This window comes from Melanostigma gelatinosum (genome assembly GCF_949748355.1).
Source record: "Melanostigma gelatinosum genome assembly, chromosome: 17".
Classification (NCBI taxonomy): domain Eukaryota; kingdom Metazoa; phylum Chordata; class Actinopteri; order Perciformes; family Zoarcidae; genus Melanostigma; species Melanostigma gelatinosum.
In genome coordinates this window covers 14875501-14891834 of record NC_136650.1, presented here as the reverse complement: position 1 = coordinate 14891834, position 16334 = coordinate 14875501, and the positions used below count along the sequence as shown (strand labels likewise).

At 42.8% G+C, this 16334-nt stretch overlaps 1 protein-coding gene across 1 annotated transcript in view; it reads right to left on the bottom strand.

Annotated features, from left to right (window-relative positions):
- The window catches only part of dync1i1a (dynein cytoplasmic 1 intermediate chain 1a), a 45191-nt gene extending 30689 nt beyond the window's left edge, over positions 1 to 14502 (bottom strand). The window contains exons 1-7 of the mRNA XM_079287941.1: positions 14453 to 14502; positions 13346 to 13459; positions 12959 to 13076; positions 12448 to 12541; positions 11846 to 11887; positions 10369 to 10428; positions 9941 to 10056 (exon numbers count right to left, since the gene is read on the bottom strand). Of these exons, the coding sequence (XP_079144067.1) occupies positions 9941 to 10056; positions 10369 to 10428; positions 11846 to 11887; positions 12448 to 12541; positions 12959 to 13076; positions 13346 to 13453 (538 nt within the window). The 5' untranslated portion in view covers positions 13454 to 13459; positions 14453 to 14502. The remainder of the gene's footprint in view (positions 1 to 9940; positions 10057 to 10368; positions 10429 to 11845; positions 11888 to 12447; positions 12542 to 12958; positions 13077 to 13345; positions 13460 to 14452) is intronic.
- Between the last annotated feature and the right edge of the window lie 1832 nt (positions 14503 to 16334).

The following is a 16334-nucleotide window of genomic DNA, read 5'->3' as shown; positions in this document are numbered from 1 at the left end:
TATCTAAAAGATTTATTCAACCGCGATGATCTTATACGACTGATGTAATGATATAGGTCACAAGTACAATGATGCAACTCTAAGATAAATCAAATGTGATATGACAAGCCTGTGGGGAGATTTTCAACACATAAATATTTAAAAAGATACCCATCTGTCCGATAATTCTGTACAAATCAAGAGCACACACTCACTCTCGACTAAACGCATGAACGGTAACACTGGGCAAACGTTAAAACCTGTAACCTATCGTCCAATAATGATGTAAGAAACATCTCATGATATTTCGTGTTTTCAGAATTTTCAATATTTTTCACCTTTCATGTTATTATCATATTGTCATGTGATTTCCTTTAACATTGTTCTCTTTTTAATGATGTAGCCACGACAATAAAAGGCTTTTTAATATCTCCTTCCTCGTTACTTGTCCTAAGATTTTGTAATGCCTGCATGTCTCCCCGTTTTATTTATTTTTTTTGAGTCTTTTGATTTTTCAGCTAAATGGAACAAGTTCATTTTGAGTACAGACTCAGCGATTAAAATAAGCACTGCTCCACCTTATCTCTCATGCTTTAGACCAGCCGTGCTCTTTGTAAGTACCCACTCACAAGTGTCTTGGCGAACTTGTCTGAACAACCTGAGACAGATCAATAGGCTTTGTTAATACTCAACTTCTGAACCCAGTGAAACACTGCCAACATTTTAGGGACCTCCGTTAGTCCGGCCGGACAGCAAATTGATGGGTTGGAGTCAGTCTTGCAGTAAAGTCGAAAAGATCATTTGCCGAGAGGTGAGAGGCCAAGAATCTCGCTGATGTGTAGATGGTCAGGACACACAGGACAGATTGGAGAGAAGAGAGTCACAAAATGGCATCAACTGATCCCACAGTTGCAACTTCTTGCTCGTAAATTGTATTCCCAAGACACAACACCACTTTTACAAAGTCAGTTTGTTAAATACCTTTCCCCCCCCCCGAGAGTGTTTCAGGATTGTGCATAAAATACCCACTAAACCCTTTCACTTCAATTTGTTAAATTGTATTCAGGTTTTTTTTTTTGCCTTTCCATTTGTTTTTAATAGAAAATAATACTTAAAATTCATGATGGTTCATCAAGTCATGATTACCACAGTAGGGGTAAAAGTATTCGCCGCATACACACACACACACACACACACACACACACACACACACATTAGCAGCAAGACCTGATGTAAAACTGGTGAGGCTAAAACCTGCAGGATGATTTAAATTAATTTATCTCTTCACCGCACTTCCTCATTGTGTATTGTGTGTGTGTGTGTGTGTTCATGTCTATGTACACACGAGTCTACACCGTATGCACACATGCATGCCCTCACATAATCAGCATTCAGTTAATGCAGCCCATTTAGGTCTTTGGGAGTCTGAGGCCAACCCTGCTGTGTGCTGAGGGCGCCGTCAGAGTAGATTCTCTCCCCATTTCCTTCTCTCTTTCACCCCCCCCCTCCCCCTTTCTCTGTTTCACCCCCCTCTCTCTTTCTAGCAGTGCCACCCAGGCTTGGCCTCGACCCAGACCCACATCTTTAAGACGAGCCATCATGCCACGCCACGCCATGCTCTGAGCCCGGCCGCAAGGCCCTGATTAAAACCCATGACTTCAAACTTTCCAAACTGTCAAGAACCCAGTCAGAGAGAGAGAGAGAGAGAGAGAGAGAGAGAGAGAGAGAGAGAGAGAGAGAGAGAGAGAGAGAGAGACCAACAGCAAGAAGAAAAAAGCCTACATAAAATCACCGCTGTGGCATCGACTCACTTTCAACGCGTCATCTGAGCTGGGATTTGTGTCACTCAGAAATAACGCTGTGCGTGTGTGTGTGTGTGTGTGTGTGTGTGTGTGTGTGTGTGTGTGTGTGTGTGTGTGTGTGTGTGTGGCTCGGATGGTGATTGGAGGTCTGTGTTTACCACTTGGATGGAGATGGTGTTTCATTTTGTTTTAATGAGGGACGGACGGACGGATGGAACCAACAGCTTTTATAGGCCTGCTGAAGGTTGACGCTTGAGGTTGAATCCCTCTGGATTGTACTAAAATAGACAAAAGTATTCACAGCAAGTCAGCAACACTGTCAAATAAACATACACACCGATATTCTGAGTCAACGAAAGCTATTTCATGGAATTTTCTTAATTAAATTAAGACTTTAAAAGCCAACACGTGTGTGAGATTAATTGTAAAACAGTGAATTCATATTAGCATAATTGAATTCAACTCACTTCTAATAAAAATCTCTGACACTGGTTGGTGAGACTTTGAGGGAGGCCTCAAGTATATGTGCCAAGAGTGCTCCCTGCTGTAGAGCTGCAGAACAGCATGTCACACTGCAGCCAAACAGAAAACCAGCATGGTTATCACATTCAATCAACTGTCAAGCAATAAACTGTGATAATAATCTGGAAAATTTAGAGTTGAATTCAAAAATAAAAAAAGTGAATGCCTGTTCAATTTGATCACCGGGGCTGACTGAAGAACAATTGAAAACAAACGTATGTAGTTTGAACCTAGATTTATTTTGACTTGACTTGAATTATATTCTTAATTGACCGCCTGAGTTAAAAGGTTTGGTTTGTTAAAAGGTGCCATTTTTTTTTTAACTGAGCGTATAACACAGTCAAAAGGCACAAACGTACCAAACGAAGGGTTAACTAACATCAAACTGAAACAACCAAAGTGAAGCAGGGCTATGAGCTTCAGGCTAGCTGTGGCAGTGAACCGCTACCCTCTCAAATGAAAATCCCTGGAGAGTGGAAGGGATCTCGGAGTACAAGCGAGACCACCCAAGCAAACGTTGTTTTACACACGTTAAAAGAACATGCAGCAAGGAGGGGGAAGGGTGGGGCACGCATGTCAAAAAGTCAAGTTCAACGAAATGCAAAAAAAAAAAAGAAACAGCTTGAAAACAGAAAAATGGGACACATGAAACTGTATTCCTTCTCATCTAAAGCCCTCATCAGATGGCAAATATTATTCTGGATGATGGCCATTTTGCCAAAGAGAGAGAGAGAAAGCCAGTGGGAGGTGAAGAAGGGGTTCATGTACCTTATTATACGGTGGTCATGGGGGAAAATTGCAATCATCTGTGACTCACTTGGCATACCTTACGCACTGTGAAAGACATTATTTCTCTCTAATATCGAGAGTTTTCTGGGTTTTCACCGCCGTGGCCGTTTTGACAGAATCCGCTTGGGACCCTGCATCAATTCCGGGAGTGAAACAAGAGTGAAGGCTGCGCCCTTTTCGAGGGCGATGCCGACGAAAGACGAACTCAGAGTTGTTTCACGAGGAGAGAAAGTGAGAAGCGTTTGGCCGATTATGTGTGATTGCAGGAAAGACGAGAGGAGATCATGATAGGAAAAACCCAAGTCAGATCTGAAGAATGAGTTTGTGTGTGAACATGCACGGACAGCACGTTCACAGTTGGTTTAAACAGTTTCCCTACAAGCTGCTACCTCAAGGCAATAACTCCAGAACTCACCAAACATAAAAAGACAACTCTAAAATGTACTTTCACGAGAACAGATTCAAAGTAAAACTAATTTAGTACTTTATATTCGAGACCACTGGATCCATTCACTGTGTTTTTTCCCCATTTGCCTTGAATTTTGCCTTGAAAAAACACACAGACACACGCACACACACACACACACACACACACACACACTCACACACACACACACTCACACACTCACACACTCTGGTCTGTTCCCGTCTGTTGTAGCCGCCTGGCTGGAACAACAAGAATGTATGAGACAAGCACTTCCATATGTGCCTCTATACACACGGACACACACACACATATATATATATATATATATATACACACATATATGTGCACATACATATAAGTACCTAACCATGCAAAGCACACACTCATGCAACCACATTCCTCCTTGAAGACTGCCCACAAACCCCTCAATCATGTCGGTTTCGTACAGACTGGGAGTGCGTTGCGTTCACTGCTTGTACTTGAATGCATCGCGCAAACTACAGACGCGGGACAACTTGACTGACCTGTGAGCCTCAGCCGCTGCCCAATACAGCAATACTTTCCCTCCTGATGATGTCTTACAGGAGAGACAAAACAGCTACAATCAAGCATTACTTACATTAGTTGCACGATGTCAAAGAATGTCAAAAATATATATTTTAAGGTTTACTTTGAGTTGCTAACTAGGACGAGCAATGTGGTTGAAATACATATCACAATTTTATAGTTTTTCTCAGTCGCTTTGGTACATTTCTGAGATAAAAACTACATCACACATCATAAAAGCAATTTTGCATTCTTTGGAACAAAATGTAAATGCTTTGGCACATTAATTCAAATGCTGATGTGCAATTGTCTGCTGATTCCTACATTATTAATTGCTTGTCATGTTGTTTAAAAACACACTGGTTCTCTGTTGAATACTCCTAAAAACATCTACATTTCATAAATCATTACATGGTTGAACCAGTTGCCATAATCTGTCAAGCACCTTTTATATAGATTTGTTTTTCTAAATCCTGAATCGATGGATTGCTCTCAGGTGAATCTTTACTTTCACGAATAAAGAGGAACGTCTGCAGCGTTAGATCAACCAATGAGCAACCAGCTCTCTATACAGTCATATGAATATCTTTCCAATGTTAATACATGAATGCAGAATCATGTTTGAAAACCAACAGATTTTCCTGTTATGCAGTACATCAGACAAACGTATAAGTGTAATACAAACACCATCATCATCATAACCTGGTGAGATAAACTATTAAGTCGAGTTTCAGATGCAAAACTATATTTAAAATCCAGCCCCGTTGGATTAAATCCTGTTGATAAATACCTACAAGTTCATGACCTGATGAACCATATTGAATATATTTAGAAATTTGTGAAAAAATAAACAAAAGTAAACACTCTAATTGGACCAATGTGCTGCCAATGGTCAGGATCATTTCATTAATTTCTCGTTTGCTTTCTTAACTGCTCCATTATGGGATTATGTAGAGTTTAGCTGACGTGTGTGTGTGTGTGTGTGTGTGTGTGTGTGTGTGTGTGTGTGTGTGTGTGTGTGTGTGTGTGTGTGTGTGTGTGTGCGCTCCTGTGTACATTTCTGGTGGTGTGTGCATGCTTGTTTATTCCAGTGTTTGTTGGTCTGCACATGTGTGTTTATATTTATGAATCTATGTGTGTGCGAGTACACTCACAAAACAAAATGTGTGCGTCTTTTCAGATTAGTGCTTGGAAAATAAGTTTTCTCCTGCAATTAGAGGCCATTACCAGTTCACCACATGTCAAAAGAAAGCCACTTATTGCAGTAAATATACTTAAGGAGTGAATTACTGACCAACTATATACTCAAGCTGTACAGACCCTGAAAACTAATGGGCCAGAAAATACTAGAGGGGGGGGAGAGAGAGAGAGAGAGAGAGAGAGAGAGAGAGAGAGAGAGAGAGAGAGACATTCACACGTAATTTTGCATACAGATGCATGTACTTTGACAACACACACTCCTGACCCTATGAACTTTTAACCATAGGAATTGGGGTTTTTCACAGTTGCAACATCAAATCGTACCCAAACACACTCAGAGTTGTATTTCTGAAGGCCTACTTGTGTTCACACACAAACAATTACTGCTGTAATATCATAACTGCTACGACATCTTTCAGTGGCCACCGCTGCTTCTCTCCCATTTGCTTCTCTCTTGTTCCTCCTTAAACTCGGCTTATTCTCCAATGACCAAAGATTTCTCCTCACCTTTTTACTTGCTCCCTTCCCTTCATTTTTCTCTGTTTTTCTTTGGGCTACCTTTCCACTGAGGCCGATTACGGATCTTTTAAGGCTCCACTGAGCGAAACCAATTTACCACAAACTGGGTCAGGCTCCACTAATGCCAACCTGCACACATGTATACGTGCACACAAAAATGCCTGCAATCACCTTGACCTTTCCTGCTCTTGCCAACATCTCAAGTAAACACACACACACACACACTTGATAGTTATCTCCAGATTGGGATCAGTAGAAAGTAAAAGAGTGTTTTTTTTTTGTCAGAGTCTGACATTCACTGCGTTCATGGCCAAGAGGGATTGGCCGGTCCAGAGGAGGGATGCAGGGAGAAACAAAGAGAGAGGCCGTAAGGTTGCCCACATTTTGCTGAAACTATGTGAAATCTCAGCGCCTCCTCCCACGTGTAGAGTTTAAAACTTGGCTCCACAAAATATTGTCAGATCGGAGTAAAATGGAGGTGGAATATTTCAAGTGCTGTGGTTAAATAACAGTCACGAGGAAGGGTTCACAGTCCCAGTGAAACTCCTGAGATACTTCAACAGTGTCAGTGTTCAACAGTGATAATTACAGTGTTGTATTTTAGAACCCAAGTACAAAATACAGCACAATTTACATTTTGCAAAGAGAAACGTTATCATTTAATATGTCTAAGACTGTCACTGCAGAGTAAAGTTATTCTGAAGCCCAACAACTTGGATGCAATCTAATTTAAAAGTCTATAAACCCTGTTAACCCAGCTGACATGACTGTCTTTACGAGGCTGGACCGGGCTCGGTGTTCATGGCACGCTAGCTTGACGGGAAGGCGGCTAAATAACGGCCCAAAGTTATAGGCTAAATTTAGGAACGGCAAAAACTTGCATGGCCATTTTAAATTGGGTCCCTTGACCTGGCACCTCAAGATATTATTTTCGCCTTTTTTAAAAATGGTGTATTTGAATGTTTATGCACTTAAACAGTGTTGGAATTGCGTAAATTGGGTATAACTGAATTACATTACACTGAATTGCATTGTTTACATATTATATTGTGTTTTGGGTGAAAAGCACATAGTCACATCCCAACCACTTCTCTTTCTCGAGAACATGTCAACATGGTGAAGCACAAGACGTAGGCATGAAACAGCAGCTATCCAACACACACTTTGCTTGACCTTAGTTGGTTAGGTCACTATCACACATCATCCCGTACTTTATTTCCCTGCTATGTCCTCAGACAAAGCGTCCGTCGCTCGCGACAAGCACGTCCATTCATACCCATTAGGACAGCAGTAAATAGCCGGAGCCAACCGTGACAGGGGCTAATCCGATTGCCTCTCACAATGGACGCTCAGGACACACCGATCAGCCAGCAGCCAATGGGGAGAAAGGAACACACATAGACGGCTACACACATCAGGATTACAGGGAGGCAGTCGGACACGGAAATGAAAAGCCACCTCATGAACTGGTTTGAATGAGAGTCACACACACAAACTCCATGAGAGCTTTAAAACACAAACATTCTACATTAACAACCATCTAGTCAATTCAGGCCCTACTAACATAAGAATGAATGCCACATGTGACCTTTACAAACACAATCGATAGATAGGACACTATTTCTTTGTAAATACTAATCGTTTTCTGGATTTTCTCTTTTTAGTTTGGGAGGTCCACTACAGTCCAACCCAGGAGCAGTTTGCTAAGCTTGAGACATGCTGAACCACTGTTAAAATGACCCTTAAACACAACATACTACCACTGTTTAACACGTGCACGCAGGTTCAAAAACAGATACGCAAACAACCAGAAGTCCCACAGAGATTTGTACAGCCCCGAGACACACCACCATCATTAAGACAACTTACTCTTCCGTTCATTCCTCCAGAGCAGCCAGCTGGCTTCCTCCCCCCACTAAATCTCTCTCTCATTTATATATATATATATATATATGTTTAACATAACACAGAGGTAGCATTAGTTGCTTTACAGAACAGTTCCAGATCAGACCCTGAGGGCAGAGAGGAAAGGGAGGAAAAGAGAGACTAAGCATGTTTCAGAAAGAAACGCAGACGCATTCTGTGTAAACTGTACAAGAAAAGGGTGATTAGGGGATTAAGGTGGTTTTTCGTTACTTGCATTATTTAGGTTATGCCTGAGACATATGCATGAGAAAACCACCAGGAGCTTAAAGGTGAGCTTACTGGCTCTCTTACCTCAACGCTACATACACACTTATGACCGACGAAGTTTTACATATGAAACACACACACACTGAACACACACACACTGTTTGTGAAGCTCCAAGAGACTGTTATGTTTAATTCTAAAGGGGACCCAGGTGTCCAACCTTGCAGTAAGTTGATTCAGTAGCATGTTATTAAATATGAATCGTTTTGCATCCTTTAACAAATCCACTAAAGATTTGCATCCAATAGTTTTAAGTACCGACAGTTACAAATAACTTCTAGGCAGAATGAGTATTTTCCTCAAAAACAATTGACTTCTAGAAAAAGAATCTCTCTCGATCGTCACTTACAGACCACTAGACGTGTGTGGGAGTGTCTGGATCTGCATAGATCTGGTTTGCCTTGCACACAACCTGTAGCTGCGAGCTGGAAATGAGATGTGTGTGGTGTGCATGTTGGGTTCAGTAATCAACAAAAGGAACTGGCCTGAACAAACATACAGCCAGACGTGCAGGCAGGTGCTCCCATCAGCCTCCTTTCCTCTTCCTCCAGACACACAAGCTTTGTGGTAGTTTGCAAAAGGGTCTCCTCAGGCCAAGGTCACCTCCCTGTAGACCACCACAGCTCCGCTCTGGCTTCCAGATGTTCTCAGACTCACAAGTTGTGTTGTTTGTGTGCGTGTGTTGGTTTGCCGCTCCTTTTATTGAAGGTATACTGCCTTCGACAACAGGTTGTACGAGCAGACTTTAAAAAAAGTTAAAAGCTTGGTTCCGAATGTGGTGTGTGTGTGTGTGTGTGTGTGTGAGTGTGTGTGTGTGTGTGTGTGTGTGTGTGGGTGTAAGTGAGTCAGTGCCTGTGCACTTGTTAAATAAATTAATCTATTCCTGGGTCTGTCAAGGAAATGGGGGGAGTTGAGGCGTGCCATGGATGCTGATCACTACAGACGTGTGTGTGTGTGTGAGTGTGCGTGTGCGTGTGTGTGGTGATTTGTCGGTGGAGGAGGGCCGTGGAATCCACACCAGACCATCTATTATAATGACAGGAAGCAGGAAGTACAACCCCTTCAGAGTCACATGGCTGCCAGCTGTCTTGACAACAAAAAGAGGGACGATAGAGAAGATGATAGGGAGTGTATGTGTGTGTGTGTGTGTGTGTGTGTGAGAGAGTGTGTGTTCGATACATGTCTGACAGTCGGTTTGGATGGAGAGTGTGTAGGTGGAGTATGTGTTTGTGCATTCCTACACGTGAAGATAAATGGAAGATCTGCATTCCAAATAAAAGCAACGGCTTGAAGCTCAATTTAACTGCAACCGCCATCCATCCAAATCTCCAGCGTCCTCCTGCTCCAACAGAAAGATACTCAAACGTATACGCCTTGGATTTACAACCACCAACGTCATGCCAAATCCAGTGGAGGATTAACCTCAATTTACACCATATGGATGTGTTTAGTAACTGCAGCTCGGCACACATGCGCACGCCCACTTGCAGAGTCACAAATATGCACGTATACGTTTCCATGTATGCACGCATAACCTCACATGCAAACTCACTCATTCACACACACAAAAATGATGATGGAATGAATGACAGCTGTTCCTATTCAAGAACCAAACTGTCCATAATGGTAAGGAATACGTAAAACACACAAATGTAGATCTTTGTGTGTATACAACACACACACACACACACACACAGCATAGCAGGCAGGAATCCTCTTGGGTGACTTTCATCTGTCAGGCTTTAAATGACTCCAGGTTTACAGGCTGTGAACTGGCTAAATGAAGGAGTATCAGATTCAACCACACAACGACGACAATCATTGCAACCTGAGACCCTCTGTTGCCTCTTGTGACCCGTGTTGCCCCGTGGACCCTAAAACAGCTCCAATCTTTTAGGCCATGATATGGAGTGTCAAGAGAAGTCACTCATGCACACACACACACACACACACACAAATCCTCACCTTCAGACAGGTGGGCGGTGAGTGGCGTCTGTGTCTCCTTGCAGTAAGCGACCACCTCCTTGGGAAGGAAGTCTACCTGTGTGATCTTACAGGCTCCCAGCCTCTGCATCCTGCGCCTGGGAAACAGAGACAAGACGTTCCCGTTAGCACGGTTACATTGTGCACACACCAAATCTCTCCCAATTTACATTTGTTTTAAGATTTAAAGCAATGAATAACATGCAGAGCCTTTTTGTCTGTAGCAACCACTATCTCAATATTCAGAAGATCGCGTCATTAGAGTGGTTTACCCTTTTTAAAATGGAATATTACATTTTGTCTGTCGGCTATTATTGAGTGCCATGCACAGTGCCCAAAGTAAGGTGTATTTACAGCATCCATTTTTTTTTTGGTCAGACAGCAAACTAGAGGAGAGAAGGAAGATGTACCCGAGCTCAGAATCAGCCTGCAGCTGCAGCACAGAGGGGTCTGTGTCCCACTGCAGCGTCCTGATGTCACCAACAGGGGGAGCAAGAGAAGGACATGCATGTTTACAAACGGACACGTTAGAACAAAACACACAGAGACATCGGCGCGCGTGTCAGCCGCCGCACCGACACACGTTGCCACGTGGATGCACACACACACTCACCCACGGACCACTTATCTAGGGACCAGCTTAACACGGGGATTCCCCATCAAATTGCATGCAAAGATGGCACTGTTAATGGAAAAATGTTGAGATAAGTGGACGTGGCGTGGGAGGGCGATATACATTAGGGAGACATTGCATTTCATTAGGCTTTAATGTACTCGATCTATTTAAAAGATCTCTCTGCTCTTCTCTTGTGATAGATGTCTCGGTGTTCTGCCAGGAATCCATGAGTTGAAAAAACATTTATGGAGAATGAGGAAGGTTCAAAATGATTCCAGTGGGAAAACAATTTGACCCGCTGACTTTGAAATGCTGGAAACCTCTGCAGGAATCTTCGTTTGGATTTTTTTTTTTTAAATAATCTACTACGGCATCCAATTTTTAGCAACTTGCATGGCATTAGTCCACATTTGTGTGACATTCTGTGTCTTGATGTTTCATATGCAAACTTGTGCCAAATGATGCATGAAACCATGAACAATGTTTCCAGCAACATGATTTCCATCTCACTCCTGCAGCACAACATACATCATCGATGAACTGTCCAAGTTTCAGCATGTGAACATCACATTAAAATGCATTTATAAAGAGTTAGCCTGCTCGATATATATACGTGACGATACACTTGCCATGCATCATCAATGAGTTTCCCAAACATCGGGGACATTGCTGAGCTCATTCAGTGCATTTACAGCTTATCCGCAGAAACGCATTCCTTTAGTTTGGGGAGGTAGGAATAGGCAGTCGGGAAATCAAGCAACAACTGCAACCTATAGAGTTTAATAGGAACTTGGATGAAGTCCACCAACTGTGAAGGGATAATGCTTCCAACATCCCCACGCTCTCTGATGATACCTTTCAGGGCCAGTGAACATGCCCGTCAGACGCTCGGCTTGTGCCACACAGCGCAGAGGTGAGAGTGGCAAGGCATTGCTTTACACTGACAGACTGGCTGTTTTGCAGTAACAGCAATGACACTTTAAGCAGCAGATCGTCAACTCCGTGAAGGCTGAAGTGACTTCTGTGGCTCGACTCGTGCAAACAGAAATCTTTTGAGCGGATATTGAGGGTAGACGGTCGAGGCTGCAGACAGGACGTCACCGGAGGAGACTGGAGGAACGAAGGAATAGAGTGGCGCTGTGCTCTGGGAACATGTTGCTAAGACCACTTACAACACTGCGGGTGCCTCTCTGTGTTCACGTGAGGGTAAAGTCAGCTAAAGAAAGGAAGGGGGGGGGGGCGATTCCTGGGTTTGACGTGAAAATGCTTACCTTGAGCTCTGTGCTTGGGACTTGTTTTTAGAGAAACCTGACCTAAGAAGGGACACACACACACACACACACACACACACAGCCACAAATGGAGGAGCTAGAAAATGTCATGCCATCATCACGGGTGGATTTGGGGGAGAAAGAAATCATTCCAGGCAGTAGCACTAACTCACCGCTTTGTAAAATCCAATTTGTAAAAGCTAAAAAGAAACAAAAAACAAAAAATCGTACATAAGTTCATTTATTTCTGCTAGAAACTGTATTGAGCTCCAATAACCTTCTAATCCCTTCTCGTGTCTACAAGCTATGAGAAGTGATGGCGTGACAGGAGACGGATACCACACATTCAAAACCTAAGAGGGCACCACGACCTCACCACTGGGGACACCCATCCATACCTTAGCCTGTTGTGCCATTGACAAGAAAAGAAACGGAATATGTGTCAAAGGTGACAATGTGCCAAAGCAACTCCACATTATCATCATTTTTCGGCCACTTGATTTGTTTTTTCTAGTGTGATGTAGGTCTTTCACACCTTTAACGTCTCTTTAATGAGACTTCTGACACTGAACGTGGGCATGGCGTGTGTGATTTTGGCCTACCTGCCTGCTGCTGCTGCTGCTCCATCGGTTGAATCCTGGCTCCCCGTCTCACTGGGTGTGCTCACTGATTTGGAGGGTGACACAGGGGTCGGGACTAAATAATGCAAAAAACATGAATCGAACATTAAAGGCTGCAAAGAATGGACTGCTCATAAGAAATTGGATGAATTGCAACAAAGTAAAACCGGTGATGGACAAATGAAAGAACTGTTAGAGAGGAAGGGCAGAGCATCAAGCGCATTGCTGATTCGTGTGACACATTTGTACTTCTTCTGAAGATGCATTATGAACAACTTAAGCTCACTGCTTGGTGAGTCTAATCATTAAAGGGTTCATCCGAGATTTTTTGGGCTGTAATTAATGAGGTTTGGTGTAGTTTCAGAAGCGTCACGCTAACTTTTACCGGAGTTATTGTGACAATTAACGAAACCTTTTGCAGTACAATCAAAAGAGAAAAGTGAAAGAACCTTTCAGGATACATTAGCTGTGTGGGGTGTGCGGGTTACGGTACCTAGTGGAGGCTCCGGTGAGATGCCAATACTCTGTAGCAGGGCCTCGGTCTCCCTGCGCTTTCGGTCCAAGTCTGAGTCCTCTGGCGTGGCCTCTCTCTTCTGCTGGCTCTCCGACTGCTCAGGATACACAGAAAAACATTAGCTCACTCGCCAAGACCTAAAGGACAAGCAAACACGTGCATGCACATTTTTGACATTTAAAAAAAAAGTCCAATAACCAACCTTCTGCACACACGCAGATGATTGTACGCACGTCTGGACACACACAACCTCAGCCTGTGTCACGGCCTGACAAAAAGCAATCGAACACACGGGCAACACACACACACCAGAGTGCCATACAGTATGAGTGCCAGTTGTGTGAAGTTACTCACTTTTTTCCTTACCTCTTTCTTCTTCCTCTCCTCCTCCTTGATCTTTTTCTCCTGTCTGATTTGGGCGAGGCGCTGCTTCTTGCGCTCCAGCTCTGCTTTTAAGTCGCTTTTGTCCGACATGGCGTCCTTCAACAGAGAGAGAGGAACGAGCAGGAATGAGCTTTGGCGCGGCGCTGTCACAATCTGCTCAGGTTTCATTAGAACGTGATACAGTGTGAAGGAGTATACGTTCATCAAGTGAGCCTCAGCGATGATACGGAAAACACACCGGGCGTGGCCGTTATACATCCATCAGTACAGTAGATCCATAACTTTGCTGGCTCAGCAAACCACAACGAACTTCATATCGGCAAAACAGTTGTCAATACTGCGCCATACTGGGCCGAGAGGGATTTCCACATTGGTGTGACAATAGTACCTTTTCTCTTATTATATACTGGAACTAGTCCAGTGCGTGCAGGCTACATTTAGACAGACACTTATTTTACCTTAATCAAAATAAAGTACTCTAAATAACTCAACAAACCTTTTAATGTGCATTAAAATACTCTGTGATTCATAGGACCTCTATTGCCACATTTCTCGTTTTGGTACATACAGGATATACTAGTTTGATACATTTTATCAAAAACAACCTAAATGTAGCCTTACGGTAGTCCGGATGTTGAAAAGGCTCCCTGAGAATGCTGTGAGTTATTACAGTAAGGTGGGCTACACATCTGCATCAGTCTGCACATCTGTATCGGTCTGCTGCACCGAGCCGCCCCAGTGATTTAGCACATGTGTAGACGACACTTGACCCTGGAGGTTTAACAACGTCAGCTAAAGCTATTTGGTACAATTCATAAGAAAATAACTAAAATGGTACAGTATATAACCATGACAGAAAACACAAATGACGCCATTAAATGTGTCCTCGACAAACAGGCATGTTGAAGTACTATTATATTGGCAGGGGAATATGCACTCGCAGCCAGCTAGTCACAAATTAAGACATTTAAACTGCGTTGAAGGCCTTCCCTAAAAATACTGTGGGTTCAGATAGCGAGCAATTAACATAAAGGGGACAATTTTCCTCGCGAATGACCGTATGACGCACTGTTCTTGTAACACTCGTACCTTGTCCACTCGTGCAGATAATGATGTGTCACCCGGCAAAAGATGCTGTCTCACTGCTGCACCCCGAAAGCAAGAGATACAAATCAACACACAGTCTACCAAACGTGAAGTCACAGTGAATCGAGGACTCTCGGGAACCACCGGAGAGGTCGTTTGTACCGTTTCGTGTGGCTATTGATGGCACCGGTCAAAGCACAGCATCTTAGCGGTTGATGACCCATATAATACACAAAACAGGTGCACCGCACGCCGACACATCCCTAGGAAGAGTAGGAAGATGAGGAGGAGGAGGAGGAGGAGGAGGAGGAGGAGGAGGAAATCCCACCTCCTCTGACACGCACTGTCATCGCTGGTGGCTTTTGTAATGTCGCCATCTTCTGGCCGTTTGGAGAAGTGTGTTGGAGTACCAAAAACAGACAGACACATGTTTGACACTCTTTAAAAAGACCGTCTTTTATTCTTATTTTTAGACAAGTAAAGTGGCTCGTGGTTGAACACTTTGCGAGTATTAGAAAGCGTAATTTATATGTTAGCTAGAGCATTGTATGTTGCAACGGTTGGTCCAAATGTGTCTCCACTGAGGAAGATCCGTGTGCGATCAGAAATGTGATTTTATTCGCTGACTTATTTCATGTACAAAAACGTAAAACACGTAGACACGTTTTTCGAGTGGATCGTCGATAGGTGATGCTGTAATAAAAGCTTTTGTTTTGTTCCAGCACTACGGATACTACTTCTTCTTCTACTACTGCTTTTTCTTCTTCGTTAGTGTTTATTGGCGGTTCGACAACCCAGCCTAGAGGCGCATTACCGCCCCCAACTGGACTGGAGTGTAAATCAAGCGATTATGCAGGAAGATAAATACATAATACACAAATTAATGGAGGGAAATTATTATTTTAGATATATCTGTTTAAAAAAAAAAGAAAGAAAAATTTGAAAAGAAAAATAAATATATATATATGTTTCACAGTATATCTTGCCTGCTGTTTTTTCCCAAGAAAATATTTGTGTGCACGCATGTAAACATAGTCAGTGTATAGCTGAAGATATTCATTCATTTTGCACTGAAGAGCTTAACTAAATGAGAAAACACTCAGCACGTTTCATTCGTCAAGTATTCAATTCACACAGGAGTATACAAAATAGGGCCTTAGGATGTAGTATTTATTATTTATTTATTACTCTTAATCTCCATCTTGTACATTCATGAGGAATATTTAATTAATGATGCCAGTTTAATTGATGATGCCAGATCTTGTACATGCTTAGTGCTTAAAAGCTGACAGATGCAATAGCAGCATTATTTATTTCCCTTTATTATCCACTGAAGAGCCAACAATATTGCCAATAGCTCTGTAGTATATACTCATGGTTTGATGCTCTTTTCTTAATATATGACTCACTCATTGGAGTACATACTGCTGCAGCTGCACACCTTGTTCCAGGATCCTGTTCCATCTGTGAATACAAACACAGATTCTAAAAAGTGCTGATCCAAATAGTTCTGGACTATGGGCCAAACTGGAAGCCGATCTGACTTGTCCTTCAATTTCTGCTGTATGTTGAGGTCTTTGCTTGGCAAGAGGAACAGCCAGAGAGGAATGGAAAAAAGATGAAAGTGTGGGGCTGTACTGTAATTGACGTAATCCTATGCTTTCTGCCTTTGCATAAACAATCCACCCCAAACTTTTCTTTTATGTTCCCAGCAGTTTGTTTAAATGCTCTTGGCAGAATGTGTATCATATTGCCTCTGGAGATTAACCCAGTATGCAAGCATTAACTTCACTCTCCTTGTCCTCAAAGGCATTTCGCCCATTTTCACCTGCATCGCTCATACTGGAGGTTTGATTCTGCTGCTGACATGTAAGCTATATGCCCA